The sequence below is a fragment of the Cucumis melo genome, chromosome 7 (genome assembly GCF_025177605.1).
Source record: "Cucumis melo cultivar AY chromosome 7, USDA_Cmelo_AY_1.0, whole genome shotgun sequence".
Taxonomy (NCBI): Eukaryota; Viridiplantae; Streptophyta; class Magnoliopsida; order Cucurbitales; family Cucurbitaceae; genus Cucumis; species Cucumis melo.
The window spans coordinates 4027779-4055265 of NC_066863.1; the positions used below are offsets into that span (position 1 = coordinate 4027779).

Consider the following 27487-nt stretch of genomic DNA (forward strand, 5'->3'; position numbering starts at 1 on the left):
TTAAATAGCTATCATAATATTGTGTGATTTTCTTTTAGTCTAGTTGATATCAGTCTTTAGAGGCACAAGAAGTAAATAGTTTTGTGAAATGAAATATTAAAAGAAGACATATATATACAAAGTAGATTGATATGATTATAGATTGGGAAATGTGTGCTCAATCAAAATGGGTACCTAGGATTCCTTTTTTTTTTTTTTTCTTCCTATAGAGAGAGAAATGAGATTAATTAATTTATTCTCTTATAATCTATATTTCATAATTAAGAGTGAACATCATCTTATAATCTATATATATTTTTTCTTTCTCTCTTTTATAACCAGATGTTTGTGGTTTTTTTCTCTACCACCCACCACCTACCACCATCCTTCATTTTTCCATATCTTAGACAATAAAATAAAATAAAAAGGCATTTTTTGGGTCAGAATTGAGATCTATTGATTACATTCAACCCCTAATTACAGTAATTTTTTTTATGTAAAAGAAATGTCAGAAGATCAGTGATGAAAAATAGTTAAAAACTCATAAAAAAAGAATAAAAGAAATAAAATTTACAAAGCCCCACAATCACAATCTCTCTCTCTCTCTGTGTTTCTCTAATTATTGAGAAAACTGAGGTGCAAAGGGCACGTGATGCCCACTTGGTGAGAGAAGCTATGCTATTGGTGACTTTTCTTCTTTCTTCTTTCTCTTTTCTAAATAATATTATCAATTAATTTACGGTTTTTCTTTCACTTACAAAATCCAATAATACGGTTTCAAAATTAAAAAAAAAAAAAAAAAAACTTTTTGTTCTATGTTTTGATTTTTTTAAAAAAATTAAGTTTATAATCACATTATTTTCGTCTATAATTTATTTTTGAAAAAGCAAACAAACTTTTTTTTTTTTAAAAAAGAAAATTCGTCCAAGAACTAAAATCCAAAATTTCATAATTTAAATTTCTGTCATTGTTAAACTAATTTGGTTATTGTTAGATGTTAAAATCAATAACATATATATATATATATATATATAAATAATAATAATAATATATTTAGAAAAGGATTTGATTGTAATATTGGGAATGGAAGCACCGACCAATGTATTGAAATGCTGAAAGGACAAATCTTATTTACTTATTTTGTTAAAGTTAAAACATTGGTTTAATTTAATGTATTTATTTATGTTTAATTCAACCTAATGTCGGTTCTTTTTTCTTTCTTCTTTTCACACAAAAATCTTTGACCATTTTCACTAATGTCTAAATTTTAATAATTTCTTTTCCTTTTTATATATATATATATATAGAGAGGTGTTCAGACTAATTTGCTTGCACTTTCACTTATCTCTTGGAACAATGTGTCAAGTTTTATAACATTTGGGTGTCAAAAGAACTTGTAGGATATTAAATTCTAAATAGATGACCATCAAATTTTTAATTATTAAAAAAATATGTTTTTAAGAAAGTTGTCGTAAATAAATGATGGAAAACACAATTTTAAAAAATTACATGAAAAGTAATTTACACTTTCATTGCTCTTTCAAGGTCAAAATAAATCAACTCACACGTACCATATGAAAGGCTTAACGTTAATTATGAACCTATGCTATTCAATTTTAATTTGAGGTAGTCGGCCTGAATTTTGGGCTAACACGAAATATGTCATGCTTCTTAAAACTTTAGGGACCATTTAGAAGAATAAATATTATAAGGCTATAATTATAATATTTTGTTGTAGTAAATACTATTTTGTACCTTTAAATTACTTATATAGTCAAATACTATTTCAAATCGATTCCATTTGCTATAGTATTCTACGTGCGTCATCATTTACAGACACTACCAAAACGACCTTATTATGTCGAATCCTGGGCTCTTGTCACCTTTGAGCAAAAAAGCAAGAGCGAGTAGGGAAGAAAGAAAATCAAAACCCAAAGGATTGAGAGAAGCTAAAGGAGTAAACCCAAAGGGCGAGAGGACCGAGAGACCAAGGAAGAGATCCTAAGCAGTACACAATAACGTCAATATTTACCCTGATATAAGTTAAAAAAAAACTACTTTAAAAGATGAGACACATTTCATTTTGAACGGCCCAAATTTAGGTCATCTATCTATATATATATATAAAGAACTTTTAAATTTGATTAGTCCATTTGCAAACTTTTGTACCAATAAGTTGTTGAAAAAGTTAGTAAAAGCAAGAAGAATGAAAAACTTTTACCATAACAAAGGGGAAAGAAAGAATAGAATGAGAGGAAACAAAAAAGCAAAAGGCCCTCTTGATTCCCAAACTACAAAGCTTTCCTTCCCACAACCAAATCCCATCATCTACTAATTACTTCTATATACCTATTGAGAAAGAAAACAAAAAAAGGAACTTAAAAATAATCTCCAAGTGGTTGTAACTAAACAACATTCTTAATTACACATAAACCCAACAACTTAATTAACTAACAAACTTCAACCAAAAAAAGTTATTGCATTATCTCTCAAATAGTAAAACCCATAACCTTGGTCTTTTTAATAGCTATATATTGTTGTATGCTATATGTTACCATAGTACCAATGTAAAGTGGGAGAGGTACAAGATTCTTAAAATAACCAAACCAAATCGTGAAAATTCCGTTTCTGAATCTATAAGTATTTTATATTATGAGCAAAAAAAAAAAAAAAAAAATGAACGTCCATTAATTTATATTTGATTTGACAACTCAGATAACCTATCAACAGACACATAAAAAAGACGATAAGTCTTGTAAATTAGGTCTGTGAGAAAAGTAGTTATATAAGAACCGATTTAATCTCAATCAATTATGATAAAATCTTATTCCACTTTTATACAAATTGTATTTCGATAAAATAAAAAACAGTTAGAAAATTTAAAGGTTAAATTCGATTTACAATAAAAGAACGATAAGACAAAGATCGAAATTTATTTGAGTTTGTTCCATTGTTGAACAACATCAATAATAACAAAGAAATATTGGGTTTCTTGCAAAAGACACCTTGCAAAGCACTAAGTTAATATAAATTCCCAAATTGAAAAAGAAAAAAGAAAACATAACTTGGCTTCATAGCCAAGAAACCTTAGCTTCCACAAATAACAATCATATGATTATAGTCCACAAAAATCTCAATTCTTATCCAATTATATTGGCATAATTAATACTCCATAAAAATAAATTGCTAGTGATTGAACAACAAATGGGATCATTTTATTAATATATATATAACACCATTGCTATTTGATTATAATCAAGGATAATGGTGAGGAGATTAGATGATAAATAATTAATATCCTTGATCTTAATCAAGATTTTTGTTACCATATTATAAGATGTTTGATACTAAAAATCAAAGTTTAATATAATTTCGAAAGTGGACATTGCTTGCAAGGTTAGTCATGATGCTTATTTGTAGCTAACATTGATATGATTGAACTTCAAAGGGACTGTTTTCCATCATGAAAATCATAAAATATACATCATGAATCATATATACCAAAAAAAATAAAAAGAAATTTGTCATTACATTGGAATTATATGCCACATATTGTTACATAAAGTTTGCACCAATTTTTTTTCTTTTTTTTTGGTATTTACTTATCTCATGTGATTCCTTTGGTTGACATTACATTTTTTTTGCATCAATTTTAAGGCAAACCATTGTTTGATTTTATACAAAGAATGAAGGAAGAAATCAAACCATATTAATAAAAAAAATGACAAAATAATCCCACTAAAAAAATTTAGTAAATAATTTCTAAAGTTGGTTGTTGTGATTAAATCGAGTTTGACTCAATTAATTTTGAATCAGGTTTTAATTTATTCAATAATTTTCCATTTCAAATAATTCATCTTTCGATAATAATAAGTATCATTTTTTTTATAAACTAATAGTTAATTAATAATAATAAACTTAAAAAGAGAATCTAACTCAAATATTTAGATTTCACGATACTTAAAAACTATCATAATCAATATTCATGACAATTATTTTGCACCCTTGTATCGTTGGTAAAGATATAAACATTAACGATAGTTTTTAATGACAACAAAAAAAAAAATATTGACAATGATAAACTGTCATTATCAAGTTTACTAAGACATGTTATCATTGTTTCACGTCGGAATTATATTTGTTATAGAAACTAGAAAACAAAAATTTTAAAACTCGTTGACAATTCCTTTAAAGTAAGTTTTTTCTTGAAGGGGAAAAAAAAAAAAGATTGAAAATGAACTTTTATGTTGTTGATTAGATATTGGTTGTTCCCAACTCTTTTTACCAATTTTAAATGGGTCCAATTCAGTTGCTTTTGAAAATTTATTGCCTTTTATTTTTCCTTTAAATGCCAATACCAAATATTTGGGCCATTAAATACACATAATCAATCTTCATTATAGTTTAATTCCTAAAAGAAAATTCATTTCCATTTTGAATAATGTCTCCTTCAATTTCCTTATGTTTAAGGTTTTACATACTTTGAAATATATAGGATGAAAAATGTTATAGCTTTATCAGTGGTTTATTGATATAATAGTTTTTCTTCTTGTTAATGGATTCTTAATGTTGTATATTGAAGAGAGTAATCAATCTATTTAGTTTTGAGATTCTCGAGATTGAATATGCTAAAGAGAAATTCTTACCCTACTTTTGAAATTCACGATATGCTATACGATATGATGTTTATGGAATTTAGGAATAACTTGTGATTAATTATTTTTTTGAGGGAATTCTCATTTTATCTCTTTAAGCTACATATCAGTGTAGAATCAAACTAGGCGTCTGAATGGATGTTGACTATCGCAGTGAAAGAACGTGGGACTCTTAACGACATTGATCGCTGGAAGGAGTTTCATGAGTTGTGAAAAACCGTTGGGTTGAAGTTCAGGAGTTTCATGAGTTAATGACTCTTAACTCACATGTAATTGGGAAAAACCGTTGGGTTGAAGTTCCGATAAAGAAAGAAGAAACGGATTTTGAAGGATGTTGGACTAACACAAACTGTTTTATAATCGATTCAGCCTTGTGAGGATATATTGATTTCCAGATTCTTTGAAACCAATTTTCAACATCTTCGGAAGTTGATCAATAATTTGGAATCCTTTCATTCATTAATTCCCTTTTCCCTATTTTGGACAAATTAATTTCCATTTGGTTACCCTTTTTAGGATTATTTTGGTGTATTTAATTTTCATAAATAATCAAGACTTGATTGGTTACCCTTTTTAGGCTACATCAAGATATAACAGTTAAATATTTAAGTCCTACCTAAATTATAATGATTCACAATATTTTGGAGATTTAATTCAAACTATATGATAAACACTAAACAACTTGTTCAATATTAAATATCTAGAATAGTTAATGTTAAATATTTGTGTTTGATCCACCAATTTTATAATTGTATCAATCTAAAATCTCTTTTACATTATATTTGAATATACTCGTAAAATTTTAAGATTTAAATTGATTGATTGTAAAAATTCAAAATTTAGTTCGATATAACTCTTACATCCAGGAATTTTGATTTGTTCTTCAAAGTTAGTGTTATCATGTACATGTTATGTACACTTTTTTTTGGTACGATAAATACAAATCAACGAAATTGAACCTTCAACATCTTAAATACTACTTAACTTAGTTGCTATAGGTAAAACATAGTATATTTTTTTTTTTCCTTTTCTTATACAATTTTAAAAATTTGCCCCCTTTTTTCTTTCTTTTTTTTTTTAATAAAAAAATAAAAAAATCAATCTAATTGTAAAAAAAAAAAAGTTGTAAAAACAAGGCACAAACAAAATAAAAAATCGAAAAAATATAATATTAAAATAATAAAATACAATATATAATATAAATAAATAAATAAGAAATTAAAGAAAATTAGAAAATCCCAAAATTCTCCTTTTCTTCCCACTTATTTGGATTTCTCTCCAATTTTGCTGTTTGAAGGTAGATTCTATAGGCAATTTGACAAGCATGAGGTGGATTACATGACCCACATGACTTGAATGTTGGATGACCAATAAGTTGATACGTGGCTATGGCCATCAAGCACACTATCGAACCATGGATATCAATATTTATAATAAAAACTACATTTTAAAAACCTTATTAAAAATAGTGTTTCTAAACCTATTTCCCAAAAGTCAACAACCATAAACAAAAAATAATTAGTTAATAGTTCATTGAAAATGCTACATTTCGTCCATTATAATTTCTACATTAGGGTCACTAACTAACGACACAATGATTTCAAAGATCCATTTGAACCACTTTTCATAACTTAGGAATCAAACTATTGAATATTTAAACTTAAGAATTAAATACAATTCTTACTCCAATTTAATAAACTAACCTAAAGAAAAGGCAGTAGGGGCACAAATTCAATATAGAAAGGGAAAATCATTGGGCTCATCATTATCATTATAAAAACCTTTTATTTCCACTTGGTTACCTTGAGTTGCAATCTCCATTCAACTATGGCATTAATGATTTCCAAATTCATTAAGATATTGGTTGCCTTAGGTCAAACATAGCTTTCTAATTTTTTATTATAACTAGCAAGTAATAATAATCAGAAGATTACCCTTTGGTTGCCCTACTTGTATACAACTTGGTGTGGGATGAATAGCCTTGTTCATAAGCCACAAGCACAACTCATCACCTGAGACTATACCTGAGCCTCCAACCTTTGGTTAATTCTCCAACTAAAGTTCACACAGTTGTACAGAACCTATAGAACAAATCCTGTTCGAGTAAGATCGTAACCGTAAAGTTCAATCTACTCCACTGAAATTGAGTTATAATGAGTTTCAGAAAGGCGAACAAAGTGAATGACAGAATGAAATGATGCCTTGGGGATATTTTAAACTCAGAAGCATGTAAGCCAGCCAGCCATAATAATAAAGAAAGGAAAAGGGTAGTGGAAGGTGTGCTCAATTTTACAACTCTGCAGAAGTAAATGGGCCTTAGATGCCAAAAAATGAGAGAACTCGGAATGACATAATAATTTGATCACAAAAACTAATTAACTGTTCATTTCCTATTGCTCTATAACTCTATTTCTAAAGCCACCCCGCTAGAATCAGGAAGAATATATAGATATCTTTTCCAAAAATACATACTAGAAGATTAAAGGGGGTGAAACTGACGTTATATGCTTGGGACTACACAGAACCTCCCCTGGTGGATGCTGCTCGACTCCCTTGAGAAATGGGGATTCTCATGAATCATCATCAGACGGTAAAGTTGGGCTCTTTGTACAGCTTTCTTTATTGTGAAGTTCCAACAGTTTCTTTTCTGGATTACAAAGTCCTGAAGAAGAACAATGATTTTACAGGATCATCAACTTCTACTTGACCAACGCAAACAGAAAATTTATACCATCTAACAATTCTCATCCAATGGGGTATTGATTAATATTGCATTGCAAATAAGCCTATGGTAAATGACATAGAATATATTGTATTTCAAGTATCAGTTATGAAAGCCACCTCTCTAAAGTTTATGATCGTTAATATGTACTTGAAAATGTAAAGATCTATCATCTCTAACATAAGTCAACTCACAATGGTTAGCACAAGTTTCTGGATAATTACAGTGAGGTGTTGGATACTAATTTGTGTTCAAAGCTTTTGGAGCATCTCAACCCAGCAGAGAAGCTGCAAAGTTCTTAGCTGGATAGAAAAATGTGTTCCATGTTTTTTTCAAGATAGCATTTTTGGATAATTTAGGAAACATAACATGGGAAAAAAATGTAAGGATTGGGGCTTGAATATGAGTTTAGAGGGGGATGGGGGCCAATTTTACCACTAGACTAGTTGCTGTTTTTGGTCATATTTCAGTTATATATGTATATAGAGCATAAAGTTGAGGGGAGGCTCGAGCTCTCCCATACCTATACTAAATCCGCCATTGTTGGCAAAGGAATAGAATGAGCTGTTGGTTTGTAAAGGGAGTGGGATGACTATTTTTCTTTTTTGCTAGTTTGAATTATGATCAGAGAGGTTTTTTCTAAATAACATTACATTATATGGACAGAGTGTATCTTATTATGGGAGTTTGAATTTATTTTGTATTATGGTGCGGGAGACAAAACTGTTTTTCTTCATAACTTACGTAGCTTTTCATTCTACAAGTGAGCTGTTCTGTTTCAGATTATTATTATTATTAATGGACAAGAACAAATTTTTCTTAATTTTAGAAAATATATTTGAGTACAACAAACACCAACCTGAACACTTGGGGATATCCCATACTGCAATAGATGTTGGCGTACAGTCTGGTTGACAGAGTGCTTTTTCATTCTCATGATTAACATTCATAGCGAGCATCCAAGCACCTATTGTTACATCCTCATTGCTGAACATCCGGAAACTACAATTTCATGAAATTTGACACATTATAAACAACAGAAAGATTTCAAAAGAAAACAAGAAACCAAAATATCAATCTGCTCTCTTTTCAACATCACGACTTCCTTTCTCAGTAACAACAACATAAACAAGAATTTCCATGGGCAGAGAAATTTAAATCTTCAATTAGGAATGCATGTTGTACGTAGCAAAAATTGCAGACCAACAGGAAAAAAAGAAAAAGAAAAAAAAGAGACCAATGCAAGAAGATCAATTTCAACAGCAGTATAGTTGATAAAACTTAGAAAGCAATCAACTCAAAGATCTCCATGACACAAATACTACTGACTAGTGAACTTTGTAGCAAGAGTATTATATATCGAAGATGGGTAAAAAGAACCAAATGAAAAAATTCCAATTGAAAATAGGTAACCCTAAGGTCCACAAAAGATTAAAAGCTTTAAAGGAACAAACTTACCTATTATTTTTAAGAGCAACCAAGCTTGCAACAACATCAGCCGAAAGGATATATATTGGACCATAGGCATGAAAGAAGTACTCATTTCCAAGCAAAGGGGACAGTGGCTCATACCTACAAAAAATTAATCAGTATGGTCATGTTACTGATCAAACAAAAGGGAAGTAGTCAATAAAAATCATCAAAACTCAGACTGAATCTGGAATCTGTAGGATGACAGCTGATCCGTTAACTCTTGCATTGTTGTAGCCTATATTAATTTTGGTACATATGCACTATATATCTCTTGACTAATGAACATGATATGGTACTGTTACCAACTTACCACAACATTAGCATACACGTCAATAAATTTTAGAACTACTAATTTACTTGTAAACTTTTAAAGCTATAGCAATTCTGATCTACTGTTCTCAAATGATAGTTATGATCAATCGGAATATCATTTCCCTCTAATTTCAGTACTTTGTAATCTTAGTTTGCAGAATAAGATCCGCTAAATCAAACGGCTAAGGCCCTTCCTTCCAGCTGAACAAGATAAAATGTGTTTTGGCATGGTTGTTAATATATATGCTCAGGTATATATATGTATATATACACACATGTATTTTAATAAGCTTAGATAAAGAAATATAGAACACAAAAAAAATGGTAAGGTTACACAGCAAAGTAAAAAAGAAAGAGAATCAGACCATTTCAACTTCGGATCTGTGAAAACTGGGCCTTTTTTCATGCAGCCAATATAAGTTTGAGAGTGTGATCGTTCTTTAGCAAGTAGAAGTGAAAGGCGATCTAGAAAGATGGAACCAACTGTATCAAATCCCAAAAATAACATGGAGATCTGCAAATAATGAATTCATTTCAGAGAACACAGTCACCTGGCCTTAAATATATATCATCATCAGCTTTGACGTAAAATTCAGAATCATATAGTGCATATGCAGCTTTAAAGAACGCTAGCCTGTAATTTAAGAGTAAAATATCAGTCATTCCAAAACAAATGGAATCAAATTCTCCTTCAATAAAATATTGTTCATACTAACGTTTTATAAGGTAGCTTACTATACTCTTCTTCAATATCCAATAGCAAAAAATCGTCGTACTCTGCTACCTCCTTTTTGAGTTCCAACATTTTCGCCTTATTACTTGTCTTTCCAATTATAAACCTGAAGGCCAAGCCAGTGGATTCTTCCAAACTGGGAGCCACCACTGATGTCAGTGCATAAATTACTATAAGCACAACTACTATGAACCTAATGAAATACCATATCATTCCCAGAAAGTTGCATCCTGATAAGCCCACGAATATCCAGAGTTACAAGAAAAAAAAAAAAAAAAGCAAACAAGATAGATTCTCATCAATATAACAAGATTTTTTTTTTTTTGAAATAGTGTGTGATCTGTATTAACTTCAGGGGTACGTAACTTAATGCCATTGCCCAAATCAAGCAAATGGAAATACAAGGATAAACATTCATCTAATAAAGACATGGCAGGATCCAGATCAGTAGAAGCGTATGAATACTAGTTCAAAAAGCAACATTCACGAAAAGTAATTAGAATCACGAACAAGATAGAAATGAAGGTTACCGTTGAAGTCCTTCCCGATCAGAAGGCAACCATGTATTTCGCAAAGATCGCCGGCGACCAACAGATGAAAACCCAGTTTGGATCCCAACAAAGCCCATCACTTTATGGCGCTTCGCATCACTACCAGTAGTAACAGAAGCACCAGAATCAGGCGCTTTGTCCCAAACGACTCTGACGGTTCTGGGTTGACGGTTGGAGCAATTGTAAGGGAGATGAGGAGTGAAGAAAAAAGTGAGGACGAAGATGAAGCCAGAAATTCCGATGAGAAGAAAAAAGGAGAGAAGGAAGAGGGAGGATCTGCTAGAGTAGAATGGAGAAGTGGGGGAATGGCGAGAGTGAAAAAGCTTGGGCGATGAAGGCATGGCGGAAATCGAAGAAGCCTCCTCTCCGATTCAGTTGATAGCCGCTCTCCGGTTTCTACTTGCGGCAGCTCACATTTTCTTTTTTCCTTTTTATTCCTTTTTGTTTTTTTAGTTTGAGTAAAATATAAGTTTTTTTTTTTTTTTTTTTTTTTTTTTTTTTTTTTGTATGAAGTAAAAAATAAGATAATTGCAATCAAAAATAATTTGTAGGGGTTTTTTAAAAAATAAAACAAAACTATTTAAAGTCCATATCAAAATCACTAAAATTAAAATTTTTAAATATTTTATTTTTATATTTACATTTCTAAAAAAATCGAGTAATACATTTTTTTGGGTGATTCTTTTTCTACTTTCCAAATAACTTGTTTTGATTTTCATTTCATTAATTGGTTATTCTATAAATTGAATGAACCTTGGTTTGATTGAACTTCTAGGTTTCCCCCCCTTTTTTTTAAAGAGAATTAAATATGGCTTTGATTCGATGAGTAACTAAATGCAATTAAATTGGTTTAATTTAGAAAAATTATTTTAAATGAGTTGAAGATATTTATAAATAGAACAAAATATCTAAATTAGTATAAATTACTAAGAGATAGATAGAAGTCTATGATGGAATTTTGTTGTATTTAAAGAAATTTTGTTTTATTTTGCTATATTTAAAAATAATTTTTAATGTATGGAGTCTTTTCCTCTAGAGGAGTCAGGTGATTTGTGAAAGTAAATAATATATGTTGAACTTGAAATTATGATTATGCATTGGTTGAATTATATACAATTAACCTTTAAAATTCATTAATGTATTCAACGTTTTTTGATTAATAAATATTGTGCTTAAAGGCTTCTGAGTTTCAAGAGATGTTAGGTAGGTAAAAAGGCCTTTTAAACTTGAAGTTGTAAATTAAGTAGTTTGTTTAACACAAAATTAAAATTTTTTGAAATTTATGAAACCACTCTATTAGTGAAACATTTTAAAAATTAGTGATATACATATATATATATTAACAAAACATAGAAATTTTTTTTTAAATGAACTTAAATAATTATATATTTTTTAAATAGTTTAATATTATATATACATATTGTTTTTAATTTTTGCTTTCTGTAGCAATTTCCCATTGTTTTAGTCTTGGGAGTCATAAACGTCTTTTAACAATTCTAAATATCAAGAATTTTTTAAAATACTTATAAATATAACAAAATTTTAATTTTATTAATGATAGAGGATAGTAGTTTATGGACAATATCTATTTATAATATTTTACTATATTTATAAATATTTGAATTTATTTTGCTAAATTTAAAAAACTGCTTTTCTAACCTATGTTGTTTATGTCAAACATTTAATAACGAACATTAGTAGTGTAGTAATTTTTCAATGAGAGTAACTAGACTAAGTAATTTTTCAATTGTCACCAAGTCCATAAAGATTAATTATCACAATTAAGCCAAACCTCTTTAATTCCCTTCGCTGGTCAAAACTATCAAGTAAATGACAATGATGTTCTTAGAACGTTAAAGTAATTATGAATTTAGAGTGCATAAATGTTGGATCGTTTTGGTTCAAGTTGACAAGGAAGCAATTGTGTTGTAATTAATTACAGATTATAACAAGAGAAAAGAACACATAAGATTGTTGTCTGCAAGGAAAACAGTTTTCTTTATATAGGATCAGATTTCATCTTTTTTCTTTTTCAATCAACAATGGAGTCTGCTTCCAGTCTACAAAGATGAGTCTACAAAGATGCTTCATTATACATACATACTTGAAGACCCTACATTAAAAAAAACCATCTTAACTTGAAACTTAGGTCATTCTCTAATTGAGGAAATTCATGTTCACTGGACAGCTTTGAAAAATGGTCCTGCAAACTCATTTCCTGGACTTCACCTCTTTAATTCTACTACCCCTCTCTCTAAACTTCGATCTTTGCCTTTGCATTACCTAAGTTAGAACAACAGGTTCTACAAATCTAGTCATAGTGGCTCCATGAACTCCTTCATCCCAGCTCTTTCCTTCCGAAAGCTGAATGTCGCATTCTACGCCAACTTCTACTTTCAACAGCTTTTTTGCCTCGTGGTTGCAGGTTTCGGTTGTGGCACCAACTATGTCAGTGCAACAGTTTGACTCAACAAATTTCTGTCCTGGAGAAGTATCCAATCCATTTGATTCAACCAACTGCAATGTAGATGAATCGACTGGAGGAGCTGGATTTGCTTCGTGATCGTCCTTTGTCTTTTCACCATTGTGTTCTTGTAATTCTTGATATTTTGAACATTTCATTTCCATTCTAGGACATGGTTCATTGGAATTGCATTGCTGTTTCGTATTGGTGTCAAGTTGTACTCCTGCATGAATTCCTGAATTAGTTGATCCGTTCAAATGAAACAATGCTATATAATCATTTCCTTTTATATTACTAAATCAATAAAATTACTTTGAGAGAAATACAGTTTAAAAATCTAACATTATAGGGAACAAATGACACTTGCCTACTGTTGTCTCTGTAGTTTGGCCACTTACATACAGGGCCTTTTTTAGGAGTACTGTTCCGGGAAACACCATCAAATTGAACCTGTGAAGACTTTGTTTCTCCTCATTTTCCACAGGTGCAAAGCCAAAACCTTCGGTCCATGTCTCCACTAGACTAGGAATTGCAGCTATCACAAGCTTTTTCACCTTAAAAGACATCAGCATCTGGAACACCCACAAAAATAACGATGCTAAGAGACTTCAACAGAAAAATCTACACCGGATGTACTAGAAAAACCTGTATATACAAAATCCAAATCGAAGTGTTGCCACCAAAATGCAAACTCTCTATTAGGTGTTATTTTTTTAACAATAAACAACTTCACATTGATATAATGAGAAGGAATAAGTGTTAAAAGGGTTACAAATTCCAAAGGGAAAGGGAGTGAAAGTTTTTTTTATAGGATTCTCTCTCTTAGTTATTAAAACTAGGGTTAGACATCTAACGGTAGAGTACTTCTTTCATTTTCCAGAGTCGTGATCTTTTATAGAGGATGATTAGTGAGTTAAGTAGCTCTCTCTTTCACTTCATTGCATTTTCCTTTCAATAATAGAAGTTGAACTCGCGTAGAAAATATGAAGAATAAAAGTAAAACAATTAACAAGTTTCATGGCAAGGCATGGAAAAATACCTCCTCTATTGCTTTCAGTAGACGCCTACACATTCCCTGGCGTCGATATTTACTACAAGTTGCAATTAGGGGCATCTCAGCCAGTTCTGATCCATGTACCCTACAACAAGAAAGTTTGAATAAACATGGAAAATGCCAACTCAAATAATTGTAATAGGTCACAAACAGTTGGAACCATCTAAAATATAATATATCCGAAAGAAAATATTCTTCAAATTCATCAGACATAGAATGTTGACATCAGAATGTTTGGTGACACGGAACAAACATTGACAAAAATGGTCCATATTTGCTTATAATGTTGAAAATAATATGATCCGTTCAATCTGGTAGTTGAATACTATTTGGACAGGAAAAAGAACTACGTTAAACTCAATCTGGACACGTCAATAGGCCAAGACAAACGAGTTTGAATTTAAAATGTCCTTTTGCTCCTTGTACTCTAAACTCCATTCTAACCATAAACTAAAAACATGGACTTTCTTAAGGATTTATCGGAAGTACAAGAACATTAACATTAGAAAGTACATGAAGTGAAACCCAGAGGATGAAACATCAGCACAAGGAATAATTAAGGATACCTGATAGAAGCTACACATAGCAGCACATCATCTTTCTCAAGTATCACAGTGTAGAATCCATGAAAGTCCAGACGAGGAAAACTAGACCTGCACATCACATCAGAGAACACAAGAATTTGAGAAATAAGAGTAGCTTTTTATGAGACAACGTATTATGGTGGAAAGAGTGACCGAGCCAACAAAAAATGAGAGTAGAAAGATGATGAGAATAAAAGATGTTGGAGCTCAAACTTCAGTGCCACTGGTTTAAGCTTATATGAAAACTTTCCAACTTTTCAAGGTTCATGTTTCTAGAAAAGAAAACTCAATTGTATTAAAGGCCTTCAGAACTACCCTCCCAAGTCCCAAAAAAAAAATAACCCTCATTCTAAACCACTTGATTACATTTAAATTTTTAACCTCAATGGTATTGTTTATTTCAGTAATTGTCAGCTTAATTATAAAAAAGGATGTAGTTGCCAATTCGGCAGCTTTCTTTTGTTGAGTGGTCTGGATCTGTCTTCCATTTAATTTTTTATGCATTAATTTTAGTTATTTATTTATTTTATTTTCTTCTATGATGCAGAGTCTGCCTTTCAATTATCTTGGCATCCCTCTGGGAGAAAAATCTAAGGGCGGCTCTTCATGGGGTGTTCCTGAATTCAATCAAGGCCAAAATGGCAAAATAAAGAAATGTTACAATTTCTAAAGGAGGCAACTCACTTCACGTCAATTAGTTCTACGTTACTATTTCTCTCTTGCCAAAGTCCCTACAAAATTTCTTGAGCTCATGGATTGTATTGACTTCGTTCGAAATGGTGCTTTAGCTGTTAAAGGCGAGCCTTGTTGTTTCCTCTAGTTTCAGGCAGTCTTGGAATCAAATCTTTGAAAGAAGGGAGATGTCCTCCTTGCATGGCTTTGGAGGTTGATTCACAATCAAAAGGCTCTTTGGACACAGATGACAATAAGTAAATGATTTCTCACGGTGCTCCATTCAATATGAAAACCAAAACAATTCTGAAAAATATGAGAAAACCTGATTTGGAAATTTTGGCTTGAATGAAATGCAGGATCTTTAAGGCAATTTTAGTTGTTCAAAATTTCGGGGAATTTCTCAAATCTAATGCAGCTCTTTGGAGTTCAAATTATTCTGAAATTACACACCCTCCTGGTTACTAAATATTGACGGGAAGAGATACTCTTGTGACCTCCTTTGGTTTATGTAGGTTGGAGGATGTATCATCCTTTATCATTGTATTTTCCATTTTGATTATAAAATTAAGTTTCTTATCAAAGAAAGAAAAATAAACAAATGGGTTTCTTACCTCCATTGGGAGTAGGTAGTCTTGCGAATTCCTTCAGTTTTTGGGTCAAGAGGATTTATCATTTTCTCTCGTATTTCCATTTTGATTACAAAAGGCACGTTCTTACAGAACAAAGAAAAAGAAACAAATGAAAAAGGTACTTACTTCCAGCTGTACACCAGATGTGGTATCATATCAATTCCTGTTCTTGGATCTACCATGGACAAAAAGCATTCCTCCATAATGGTAAGAGCCACTACTAATCTGGAATTGCATTCTGCCATCATAGCTAACCGTGGGGTAGACAGAATTTTCTGGTCGTTATGAATGCATCTAAGAAGCATCCATGAAAACCCATTTGCAAACTGATTAGTCAATCCAAGTCGTGATTGAAGAGCTGTGTAAATCTGCACACAACAAATAGTCACAATAAGAACACACTTTAAAGAAGACACAGTACACCTGCATTACATAGGTCACCAACATCAATCGTATGATCTACAAGCTAACTAATGTCAAAATCAAAGACATGTCATCTATGACAGAATACTGGCGATAGAAAATGTTTGTTATTTGATATATCATTGTTTTTCTTTTTCTTTTTTGAGATTTTTTTAATTGACATCTAAAATTTTGAAGCCATCATGAATTCCATTTTTCACCAAATCAACAAATTTGTCATCCATAATAGAAATAATAGGAGACAAGAACTATGCAAAAATACCTTCTGACAACTATCGCTGCAAAACCAAATATGAGATTCTACTCCAGAATTGATGTCTCTTTGTTTCAGGCATTGTCCATGATCTGTTTCAACAACTATTTGTTAGAAGGATGAGATACCCCATTTTCAGGGGTTCGCTCATAAGAACTTGAACTCAAATAGAAAGGGAAAAAATCCTCCTCGAGATGACAACAATTGATGTATACCAAATGAGAGAATTTTATTATTAATGTTTAAAAGTTGTGAATACAAGAAGACAAGTACTATTTATAATTGAAAAGCAAACTAATCCGAATTCTAAATAACCAAAGAAACTATTTCTAATCCTAATAAACTAAAGAAATTAACCCTAATCCTAATAAATTAAGGATTTGACCATAATAAACTATTTGGCTATTCCTACTACATCAACAATCTACAACAACCAAATCACCGACTAGATAGCTAATATACCATGTTGGCACAACAAGGAAATTAAATGGTTTGTTTAGCATAATGTTAACCTAAAATTCAAAGATAGATCTTTTTCTCAAATCCTTTTAGTCCCATCTGAGATAGGTTTTGCAACATTCACCGGCTTGGTCTGGTACATATTATTCTATTATTCTACTGATTCAATTTTTATTCCTTCAATACAATATAATATATATGTGGGGGGGTTGCAGAGGCAGTAAATAATTGAGGACAAAAAAGTCCTCATCAGAAATTACTTATAAACTCTTATTTCGTCATGTATTTCATAAGCCTTAAATCATTGCGTCTGTCTATTAAAAAAAATACAATTGCACTGTTCTAGACAAGTAACCTTGAATAAAATTTGTATGACAAAAGGACTATAGGGACCCCTATGCAAAATAAATTAACTACAGAGTGGTAAATTCATGCAGCAATTTTATCCTTCTTGCAGTTCTTTTAAGATCTGTGACTAACTATAGATACGAGGATTTTAAATACAGGGCTACAAAACAGAAAATCTGAAGGTGGGAGATCTCGGGCACTTTCTCCTCAAAATATTTGGTTCCTTACCTTTACAATCGCACAAAAACTTAGGATTCTTCTGTGGGCAAGTAGATTTAGAATGGCAAGTATCAAAAAGCAATCAAATCCTTTGTTTGGTCCTCAACTTCGGGAGGGGGTTAATAATTAAGAAAAGGTACAATAAGGATACCCGTGTATATAATTCTTCTGCCAAGTTATGGTTTTATGACCAGAAGCAATGAGAAGTTCTCAAAGCATTTGTTATTCACTTGTCTTTTGCTATGGAATTATTGATGAAGCTTTTTAAATATGTGGTTGGCCTCTAGTAATCCGAACTATGTCAAAGATTGTTCTTGTGCTCATTGTGCAGTCACCGTTCACAGAAAAACCAAAAACCTTTTGGCTTAACACAATTAGAGATTTTCAGGGAAATCGGAACACGAGAAACAGCATTGGTCATGAAATTTTTGGTTCCAAAAAGTCATTTATGTATATAGGATTTAAACTATGGTACTTGCAGTTCCTCTGCATTTTGTTTGCCTCCTCCTAGCAGAAGGAAATATGTATGCTACCCTACAATAAACAAATGTCCGCTTTCAAAAATTGAAGAATCCAGTCTCAGGGTACTTTTTATAGAATTTTTCAAATCAGCACGCAAGTTGTGCACTCTAAAAAATATAAAGGGAAGAATTTAATCAGATGCAATAAGCCTTTTTTATATAATAAAAATAAAAATAAAAAGTCTAGGTCGGCATAGGAATTACACTTTTGCTCGCACTGAAAACATTTTAGCGCATCAAAAGAACTTGAAATCTCTTCATAATTCACCAAACCACCACATATCCGGCAAGTACAGTTTAAGCAATACCAGTTGCCTTCAGGGAGTTCCTAAAGAATTTCAATAGCAATAAACATTTAGTTAATTGTAGAGAACTGGAAAGTAAACTATAAAATAAAAAAAAATAAGAAAACACCCTGCAATTCTCCCAACAAAATCGACCAAGAAAAGATCTCCGGTGAGATTCTTACACATTGAAGGTAATAGGAAGCATGATTTATTGTTTTCTAGCTAAAGCATACAAAGTTTAAACCCAAATAAATTGCTAAGAAAAATAGGCATACAGTTGAATGGTGATGGAACTCCCACTGGTATTCAATTACACTTTATTGATATCAAATCTCAATTACAAGTAGTAATCCTCCCTCTCTTGGTTATTCTATCTTTCAAGAATTAACACAAGACTTTCTTCATAAGATTTTCTCTGCCTATTCACTGGACTTCTATAGCTATTTATAATGCACATATTCAACTACTTCTTTAACAGATTTCCTAACTAACTTTCTAACTATTTCTGTAACAAACTTCTATAACAGCCTAACTATTTATTTGGTTGTTTAGGCTAACTAACTTGCTATCTATTTCATTCCTCTATGGCTGTACTGATGTATTATAGGAGGTGGTGGTCTATCAAATGGCAATCAGCATATTCTTTTAACACAATGTCAACATCAGCCTACTCCCAAAAACAAATAAAGGTATCAACTAAGTTAACAGCACTTTTGGTCATGCTATATGACCATGTTTGCAATTTAAACCCAGTTTATAGAACCTTTAGTTCTTGTCATCCATTCTTTGTATCAATGAAATTGATTTTGAAGGTGAATATGAAATTAGTTAAACAGAAGTTGAAGTTCTTTATCCTAATGATTCTTTAACTGATGCTTTTGAAAATTTATTCTTGGTTGATGTCCAAGTTTATTTGGTTGAAGATCATCGATCTTTATTCATCAGTTGCAAAGACCAGTTCAGTTACTCCCAAGTTTCCATCATTAATAAAGGTATGTAACTTCCAGATGAAAGAAATTCAACCTGTTTCTCAAGTTAGGATTTAATCTTGATACTACATTTACTAAGTTCTTAAAAGATTTTGAAAGTGGATGGCTCTTTTCCTTTTCACTATCAGTAAAAATTTTATTTTGCAGGCATGGAATTTTTATTTGATTATCTACGATTTCAAGTCCAGTTCGCCCATTTCCTGATTATCTTTTTATTTGGAAATAAGTGGATTATTTTCCTGCTTGATATTTCTTCTGGAAAGTACCTTGTTTTAGTATTCGTACATTGAAGTAGAGATCTATAACAATTATAACTCCAAAATGGAGCTAATACTGCTGATCGCCTCCGACGTCATTTGCCATATATGACTCTCTCCATTGTGGTGTTATATGTGTCAGGACCACACTGAATCCTCTACTCGTTTGTCTACAGTGTTCTTTTTTTTTTTTCTTTTTTTATAAGGAACAATTTCATTAACAAAATGAAATTACAAGAAAAGAGGGGGGGAAAGGCCCAAAAGCTAAAACTACAGATTACATCTCCAATTAACTAACAAAGAAGCAAAACTATGCGACTTAAAGGCAGCTGAGAGTTTGCACCAAGCAATATCATTACAGACAACATGATAAAAAAAAAGATCCAAAGAACTGAATTTTGTTGTTAAAGACCCGATTGTTGTGTTCAAGCCAAAGCTGCCATAGAGTAGCTCTAACCATGTGATTCCAAAGAACTCCCTTTTTGTCCTTGAAAGAATGATCTTTTAGCATAGTAGACAAGAAGAGAGTGATGTCCATATGAAAGGCAACAACCAATTGAAAGCCTGTAAAAATGTGATCCCAACAACCTTTGTGAAGGGACAAAAGATGCAAAGATGACTTTGGGTTTCTGAATTTTGTTGACAGAGGGAGCACCAGCCCAGGGATAATAAGGTTGAGGGTAGTCGACGCTGAAGCCGATCATGTGTTAGGACAGTTTTGTGAGCAAGTTCCCAAAGGAAAATTTTGATCTTTTTCGTCTACTTTCTAAAGGATTCTATTTAATCCACTATTTACTTTTTGCAATGTGATTTCCATCAACTTTCCTTTTCGGTTGAGAATTTTTTCAACCCGGATTGTTTGGTCATCCAGTCAAACCTCCTTTAAAAACTTATGATTTAATGAAGACAATAGAAGGATCAACATAGACTTGCTTGAGCCAGGCCAACGCCTGCTGGTGAATGGAAATGAAGTAATCGCGATCTTGTGTAATCTCTGATAGTCGTTTTCTGGGTGGGTTGTATTGGTCGTCATAGTCGATGGAGAATGTCTTCCTCTCTATTGTTGCCGAACGTGGATTAGCAGAGCCATGGTTGATGGGTTGTTGTGAGGGGATGACTTAGTCGTGGCTATCAGAGGGAGAGGAAAGAAAGAGAGAAGTTATTGGTACTCATTTATTCTATATACCACTACGACGAAATTATTATATCCCGTTTATGCATTGTTCTTTTGCATCCCATTCCTGGCATTTTATTTTGGATGTTCTTGGGCTGGTTCTTGGCTCTAATTAGATTTTTTACATCCTTGCTTCTCTTTTGGTGGGTCGTCCTTTTATGGGCACAAAGAATGGTTCACTATTCTTCAAGCTTTTTTTTGGACTTTGTGGGCCAAGCGCGCATCTCTTTAGACTTTAGAGACTCTTTCTCTTGTTTTGATTCTATTATTGATTTGGTTCTGTCTACAGCTTTTATTGGTGCAAGATTGAGCACCTTTTTAAGAACTTAAGTCTTTCTTATTTAGTTTCTAATATGAAATCTTGTGTAACAACCTTTAGGTGCTTCAGTTCTTCCCTTATTACATTTATTGATGAAATGTTTCTATTTCTAAAAAAGGTAGGGGAGAACACGATTTTTAGTTGTTGTTGGCTTGTTCTTCGTCATCTCCTCAGATTTTGGCAATTGAATAGTCCTTCCCTCTTTTCAATGTTCTCTTGTGGTTCTTGCTTTTTGGCTAAATTTATGTTCTGCATTTGATTCGGCTCGGTTTGTTTGTTAGCCCCTTCTTGGTGTGCTCTTTCCTATCCCCTTGTTGGACATTCTTTTCAAGTTCAATGCCACATTTGGTTTTGTGTTTATTCCTCCATTGTAATCTTTTTTGCTCCCTTGTAGAGCTTGCTTCTTGCTCAGGAGGGGAGGGAAAAAAACAATCTACAACTGCTGCTCATATCTACCCAAATAATGGCAGTTTTTGCTCTTTTAAGTGTGCCTAGTAAGAGTAAGATTGAATCTGTGTATCTAACAACATGAACTAGCTTGGATGGAAAAAAATATCATGTGCAATAGTTACAAGTTGGTTCAACAATATATAAGAGACTGAATTGTTCAACATTGGAGGTGTGTCCTATCCTCTGTTTAGAGATGATCAAGGAGCCTTGCAGAGGGCAGCTTTTGTATAGAACAACTGGCTCAAGATAAATAAAAGAACTTTACAGAGGTGGAGAATCCTCGGTGGGTGTATAGGGTTAGGTTCTAAATTTTTCCTTCAAATGTTTGTAACCTTAGAGTTTTGTAATAATCCTTTGCTTTCTATAACTTTTCGGTTTTGAAAATTATTAAACTGCCAATTCACCCAAAAGCTTAAGCTGGTGGTTGAAGGCAAAATTAATTATATATCACCAACAAAAATGTTTAAATTTATTTGGAAATCCATAGCTCTATTATCAATAAAATTTATACATACTCGAGAAATTTTTTTGAACAAAGTTTACTGCAAAATACAAAAACGCTGTTACCACAAAAGAACCTCTCAATCTATTAGCAAATGCCCAAAAGAGAACCAGCACAGTGGCTTTACATCTACTTAGAATTCCCTCCTACAGTTCACTATGAAGATATGATGCCATTTACCAGAGAACAGTCACCTAGTCAGCTAACAAATTTCAAGAAGCTTGCAGCAGAATTTTGACTTCTAGGGGGTTAAAGGTTCGAGAAAAATGAATATAACCACATTGAACACGAGAAAACCTAATGTAGTTCAGAAAAATTAGTACAAGTATTGCAGATCACTAGCATGCAGTAAGAAGACAAAAGATTCATCATCAAATTGCCACAAATTGAAGACACAAACCTGAATTGACAAACAAGAATGATGGAATGTAGAGGGGCAATTATCACAGCATATTAGTTCTCCACCATCACCACAAATCCCACATGAATCATCATTTCGGTCATCTTCATCAACTTCCACTGTTCTGGTCCTACTTTTCCTTGTCTTATATTCAGTTGACCAGGCCTGAAGCTGGCACAACATGAAAGGCCTCCCAGAGTCCAAGAAAAGATTCAAACAAGCACGATTAAATTTGAAACCTGCGTGACTTTTAAATTTAGATATTGAGAGTAGATCACCGCAGCAATTGCAAATGATGCCATCTCCAGTTATTCTACCATATTTAACTACACTACCATCCTTGGGGCTTTGGTATTGGATTATATCATTTGAGGATATAACCCCAGCATCTAGCAACCATGACAACACTGTTCTAGCCCCTAGGGCATACCACTTGCCATCTTTATAATTCTTTTCCCCATTACCCAAGCTTCTTAGGAGTAACTTACAACTACTCTTTTGACTTTTGCGGTTCATTTTCGCTCTAGATTTTAAGTATTTTCTTACATGGGAAAATCCAGCAGCACTTGAACTGACATCTTTGTTTCTAATAATGGCTGAAACTAATAGATCATCATCTTCAATTTGACATTCATTCAATTTCTTCTTTCTGGTTTTTGAACCTTTAAGACTGTCAAAATTCTTTTTGAGCTTTGAACTTTTCCTCTCAGAGTGGCATGAGATAGGACTGAGAGACAAGTTCTTCTCATGACTGTCCACGTTTTTAGTATCGGCTATATGGGACTTCTGATCTTCTATCATATCTAACTGAGAGCAACTCCCATCAATATCAATCTGAGGTGGCAAGTTAGGTTTAATTTCAGATATCTTTTTACACTTTTGGCGCCCTTTCTTCTTCAAAATAGAATGTATGGCAGAAACTTTATCCTCTGTTTTGAACATTGAAGCTGAAAAGTTCAGCCCACCTTCTTCATTTTGTGAAGACTTCTGTACAACCCCTGAGGCACAAGAATGAGATAGACCATCACTTGTATAGTTTGCACAGTCGTTCAGAGATTCTTCCAAATTATTTTCTGCCTTACCGAGTGGGACTTCCAGTTTTTTCCCTTCCACTAGGGAACATGTTAGTGCATTTTTCATCATTTCATTAGGGTTCTCAACATGATTTTCAGAGCTCTGTTCATCTGAACAATACAAAGTGCTATCCTCATCAGGAGATGTAAGGCCAGAAATTCTGACAACATTATCTGAATTTCCAGATGGAACAGGACCATCAGCCAGACATCTAGGTTTGCAGGTGGAACCTGAAAAATAAGCAGGTGATGAAGTTAAATCCTCAGGCTCTATTTTGTTCCCAGGTTCATTAAAATGACTCCCCGTGCAATTCAGACCATTCTCCAAATTGGGGTCATAATTAGACACCCTTGTCGAAAATTTCGTTGTTCCATCTTCTGTGTGACCATAGTAATTGGACAAACTTGTATCACAGGTTTGCTCATCAAAAGCACAATTGCCCCCATCAAGATCTTTTAGTGGGGCCTCTGTCAATGCACTCTTGGCAGAGGGTGAATTATCATGTAGTGGTGATGCATTTTTGTCAGCAGACAGGTTACAAATACTATTGTCTTCATTTACTAACGTCACAAAAGCATCAGTCTTACCGCTCCCATTAATCCCAACACTACAGGTAGCTCTAACTAAATCTCCCCTCCTAAGTGGACCAATCTTTCTGTCGATGAACACAACCACCACATAGGGGTCAAGAATAACCCAACAATTAGCCAATGAAGTTGTGGCCCCCAATTGATTCATTTCCTTCCCAAACTGTAACAATGTGTCAGAAAGATCAAATAAAAATTGATGAATGCCAGTCCATTCTTTGCTGTCTACATCCTTTACAAAACTACATCTATCAGCAAATAGAAGTTCGCCACAAAACCTCCAAGCCTTGGAAAATTCACGAAAGGCTCTTCCCTGGGGTGATCTGTAAACTGTTTCCATATAACGCCTGCAAGGTCTTTTAACCCTTTCAATAGACCATCCAGCTGCAATAAATAGGTGAACAACATGATAGTGGAGAAGAGGACGGGGATCCCTACTCAAATCTGTCTTCAAGGAAGCACCCAGTTCTGGGCATAGAGATTTCATTTGTCCTACCTCCAGATGTAGTGGAGATCCAACCTTCTCGTTGATAGTATCAGGACTTGCTACCAACAGCCTGGTCATGGAGCTCTCTTGGGAAACAGGCGAAGCACTAACTTTATTCACCATATTGGGTTCATCATTACCCTCTAAATTCAATGATGTCCGTTTGACGGCATCAGGATCACCCAAATTACTGTCCATTTCTACGAGGTCCTTTAGCCGATAGCAACTAGAGATAATTCCCTGTCTAGACGATTCTACAATGTGGAATGTAAATGATTCAGAATCACATTCCTCGGCTGGATAACAATTAGCAGAAACAGGTACTCTTATACTATCTGACGATTGTTTAAGCTTAACTAGATTAGGTACAGAATCAGAAGCTTCATCAGTTGAAACTTTAATTCGCTTGCCACTTGCATTCCCATCATCACCTTCCACTGAAATCCTTTTGCATGGAAGACTATTAGATGCAGAACCGGTCCTAATATTCTCAGTAGCATTGTAACATTCATCAAGCTTCATATTTCTAGAGTATGAATAACTGGAGACTGTTGAGGGTTCACTACTTGAACATAAAGATGCATCATTAATTTTACAGGGCCTGTGTTCATAACTAAATGCCTTGTGAGGACACCACTTATTGGAATGGCTAGAGCCATTCCCAAAGAAAATCTCCCTAAAAATAATTTCTTCATTTGCAGATCCCTCAAAGCCATCATCCTGGAAATCCATAAGAACAGATCAGAAACCTTCTAAAGCTACCAACCCTTCACTTATCCACCTTACACATACACTACTTCATAAGGAAAGACCTGCAACATAAGAAATCAAACGTTACTTTTGATTTTGAGCATTTAGAGAAATAAGAATTTTCACTTAAATTGGCTCCAAATGAAAGAACACAAATCGCATAACATTAGACATTGGATGTGGATAAAAGATATTGAAAGCATTTGGCTGATAACATGATACAAGGAGGGATAGTTTAAGTAGCCACTAGTAGAAAGTAACAAAATGTGATATGCGTTCCTATAAATTAGGATAGCACAAGGAACAAATGTGATAAAGTACTCTAAAATCAGCAAGAGAAAATGTTTGTTTGCCGATTATTTATTATTCATTAAATAGTAGATAATAAAAAAGATGAGTCAAAATGAGCATAGCTCAACTGTTATAGTGCTCATACTATCAACCAACCTTGGAGTTAGAGATTTGAGTCCCCACCCCACATATTGTCAAAAATAAATAATAAGAAGAAAGATTAAGTCCTATAAACAAAATGAGTGGTACATATGTATACACAGAGAAATAGGCATAAAAGAATTTGATGAATTAAAAATTCCTCTCAACTCCTACGCCAAAGAAGCCTTGAGAAGAAGATTGAAATTCCACACTACTTCAAACTCGATATGCCGTTAGCACCACTTTTATTTCCACTTCAATGAAATACAAATAAAGACAGCCATGAAAATCCACTGATACCAGCACTTTCATACTCTTTGACATTTTTGTAAACCTTTCATCAACTACATCCATGATCCGAAAATCTATGTTGTTTGTTTTGATCATTGATGAAAAACGAAAACATAAAAGAGACCGCCAAGCTGAAAGTAATTCTCTTGGATGCTTTGCTCTTACTTTTTTGGAAAATAATTCTTCGGATTTTCTTCTTCCTATTGTTTAAAACAAATGACCAGGTAAGCTAAAGGGGAAGGGGCGACTTCTGCTCTCTTCGTCCATAAATCTCACAAGCTTGTTAAGAAGCGGGCGTTTGTACATTCTCATTTTAATTGTCCACGGAAACGCCAACTTCTTACATTACTCTGCCCTTACTTCTCTTCCCAGGCAAAGAACTGAGACGAAAAAGTGGTTGCTCAACCCCTTCAAGCAGTTTCTGCCAACACCCTACATTCTTCGACACTCGGCATTTCAAATAGAATAGATGATAAGACGAAACAAACATGCACGAGCTTCCCATTTCCAATAGGTCCTTGTGTCAAATTCTCTATTCTAAATCCAAGAAACTAACTCATAAGCCATTCAACTTCATTACCAGTTTCCAGAAATCTAACAAACGAGAAGAAGAAGACAAAATTTTAAAAACCCCATTCATACCCATTTGCAGAAATCTCATAAGGCCAATTGTCAGAAACCGAATGAATCTCGTATCTCCCCTCAATTCAACTCCCTCAAACTGAACACAAAAACCCCCGCATTCATCCATTTCTAGCCAAATCGAAAAGGCAAACAACAAAGAAAAAAGAAAAAACCAACAAACCCACAATAAAAACACCTCAACTAGAAAGTGCATTCGCCATCAACATGCAGCTGGAATCAAGAATCACGAGATGAATTAGGGTTAAGAGATTAGAAAATGGTAATGGGTACATCACCGATTTGAAGAAAAAATCCAAAGGAAAATCAAACATCGTTTTCCCTTCGCATCATCATCCAGTAAGTTCTTCAGGGTTGGTCACCAAGCCAAGAAAGCAAGATAGCTTTGAGAAAGGGAACAGTTCCCTCAAGTACAACAAATGGCAAAACCCATCTACAAGTACTCGCCTTTTCTCTCACCAAAACCGTTTCTTCTCGCCCCTTTTTCTCTTTCTCTTTCCCTTTCCCCACTCGGGTTTTCCCCCATTTTTGAGTCACGACCCACTCTGCCATCCCCCATTTTTTGGGATTATTTTTATAAACCCTAAAGCTTTTGATTTCATTTTCATTCACACTGCAATTCATTGGATTGTAATGAGAAGGGAGAATCCATTAACAAAACCCATTTCTCTATTTTGTAAAAATTTGTAATGATTTTGGTTTTTCATCAAATGGATAAGCTTTGGACAAATCCCATTTTTTTGCTTTTGCATTTCAGTTCATTTCTTTTGTTTGTTTTGTTTCCTCTTTAGG

The 27487-nt window shown here is 33.1% G+C and overlaps 2 protein-coding genes across 4 annotated transcripts; both read right to left on the reverse strand.

Annotated features, from left to right (window-relative positions):
- Positions 1 to 6843: 6843 nt before the first annotated feature.
- On the reverse strand, positions 6844 to 10866 carry LOC103501806 (probable beta-1,3-galactosyltransferase 13). Its single transcript, XM_008465507.3, has 7 exons — positions 10405 to 10866; positions 9858 to 10010; positions 9693 to 9775; positions 9507 to 9606; positions 8815 to 8928; positions 8216 to 8358; positions 6844 to 7296 (listed from the first exon to the last, which is right to left on the reverse strand). The coding sequence occupies exons 1-7, from the start codon at positions 10764 to 10766 to the stop codon at positions 7205 to 7207; spliced, it is 1047 nt and encodes a 348-aa protein (XP_008463729.1). The 5' UTR covers positions 10767 to 10866; the 3' UTR covers positions 6844 to 7204.
- Positions 10867 to 12396: 1530 nt separating this feature from the next.
- Positions 12397 to 27448, reverse strand: LOC103501805 (increased DNA methylation 1). Of its 3 annotated transcripts, none has more exons than XM_051087959.1 (9): positions 26974 to 27443; positions 22433 to 25392; positions 18259 to 18382; positions 16517 to 16599; positions 15958 to 16199; positions 14510 to 14596; positions 13929 to 14028; positions 13257 to 13461; positions 12397 to 13112 (listed from the first exon to the last, which is right to left on the reverse strand). In XM_051087959.1, exons 2-9 carry the CDS (start codon positions 25310 to 25312, stop codon positions 12709 to 12711), a joined length of 4125 nt encoding a protein of 1374 aa, XP_050943916.1. In that variant the 5' UTR covers positions 25313 to 25392; positions 26974 to 27443; the 3' UTR covers positions 12397 to 12708. The 3 variants fall into 3 exon arrangements, with proteins under 3 accessions (XP_050943916.1, XP_050943917.1, XP_050943918.1); XM_051087960.1 differs by lacking the exon at positions 26974 to 27443 and adding an exon at positions 26219 to 26938; XM_051087961.1 differs by lacking the exon at positions 12397 to 13112 and having other exon boundaries at positions 13364 to 13534; positions 26974 to 27448.
- Positions 27449 to 27487: the final 39 nt, after the last annotated feature.

What these genes read in the sequence shown, in the direction of transcription:
- LOC103501806 (XM_008465507.3), bottom strand. Translation starts at nt 10,766, where the DNA reads ATGCCTTCATCGCCCAAGCTTTTTCACTCTCGCCATTCCCCCACTTCT. An exon ending in GATCGGGAAGGACTTCAACG is followed by an intron (nt 10,011 to 10,404) that starts GTAACCTTCATT and finishes GGTGGCTCCCAG; the next exon opens with TTTGGAAGAATCCACTGGCT. An exon ending in AGTAAGCTACCTTATAAAAC is followed by an intron (nt 9,776 to 9,857) that starts GTTAGTATGAAC and finishes CTTAAATTACAG; the next exon opens with GCTAGCGTTCTTTAAAGCTG.
- LOC103501805 (XM_051087959.1), bottom strand. Translation starts at nt 25,312, where the DNA reads ATGGATTTCCAGGATGATGGCTTTGAGGGATCTGCAAATGAAGAAATT. An exon ending in TTTTCAGTGCGAGCAAAAGT is followed by an intron (nt 16,600 to 18,258) that starts GTAATTCCTATG and finishes TTGTTGAAACAG; the next exon opens with ATCATGGACAATGCCTGAAA. An exon ending in CTATGTGTAGCTTCTATCAG is followed by an intron (nt 14,029 to 14,509) that starts GTATCCTTAATT and finishes TTCTTGTTGTAG; the next exon opens with GGTACATGGATCAGAACTGG.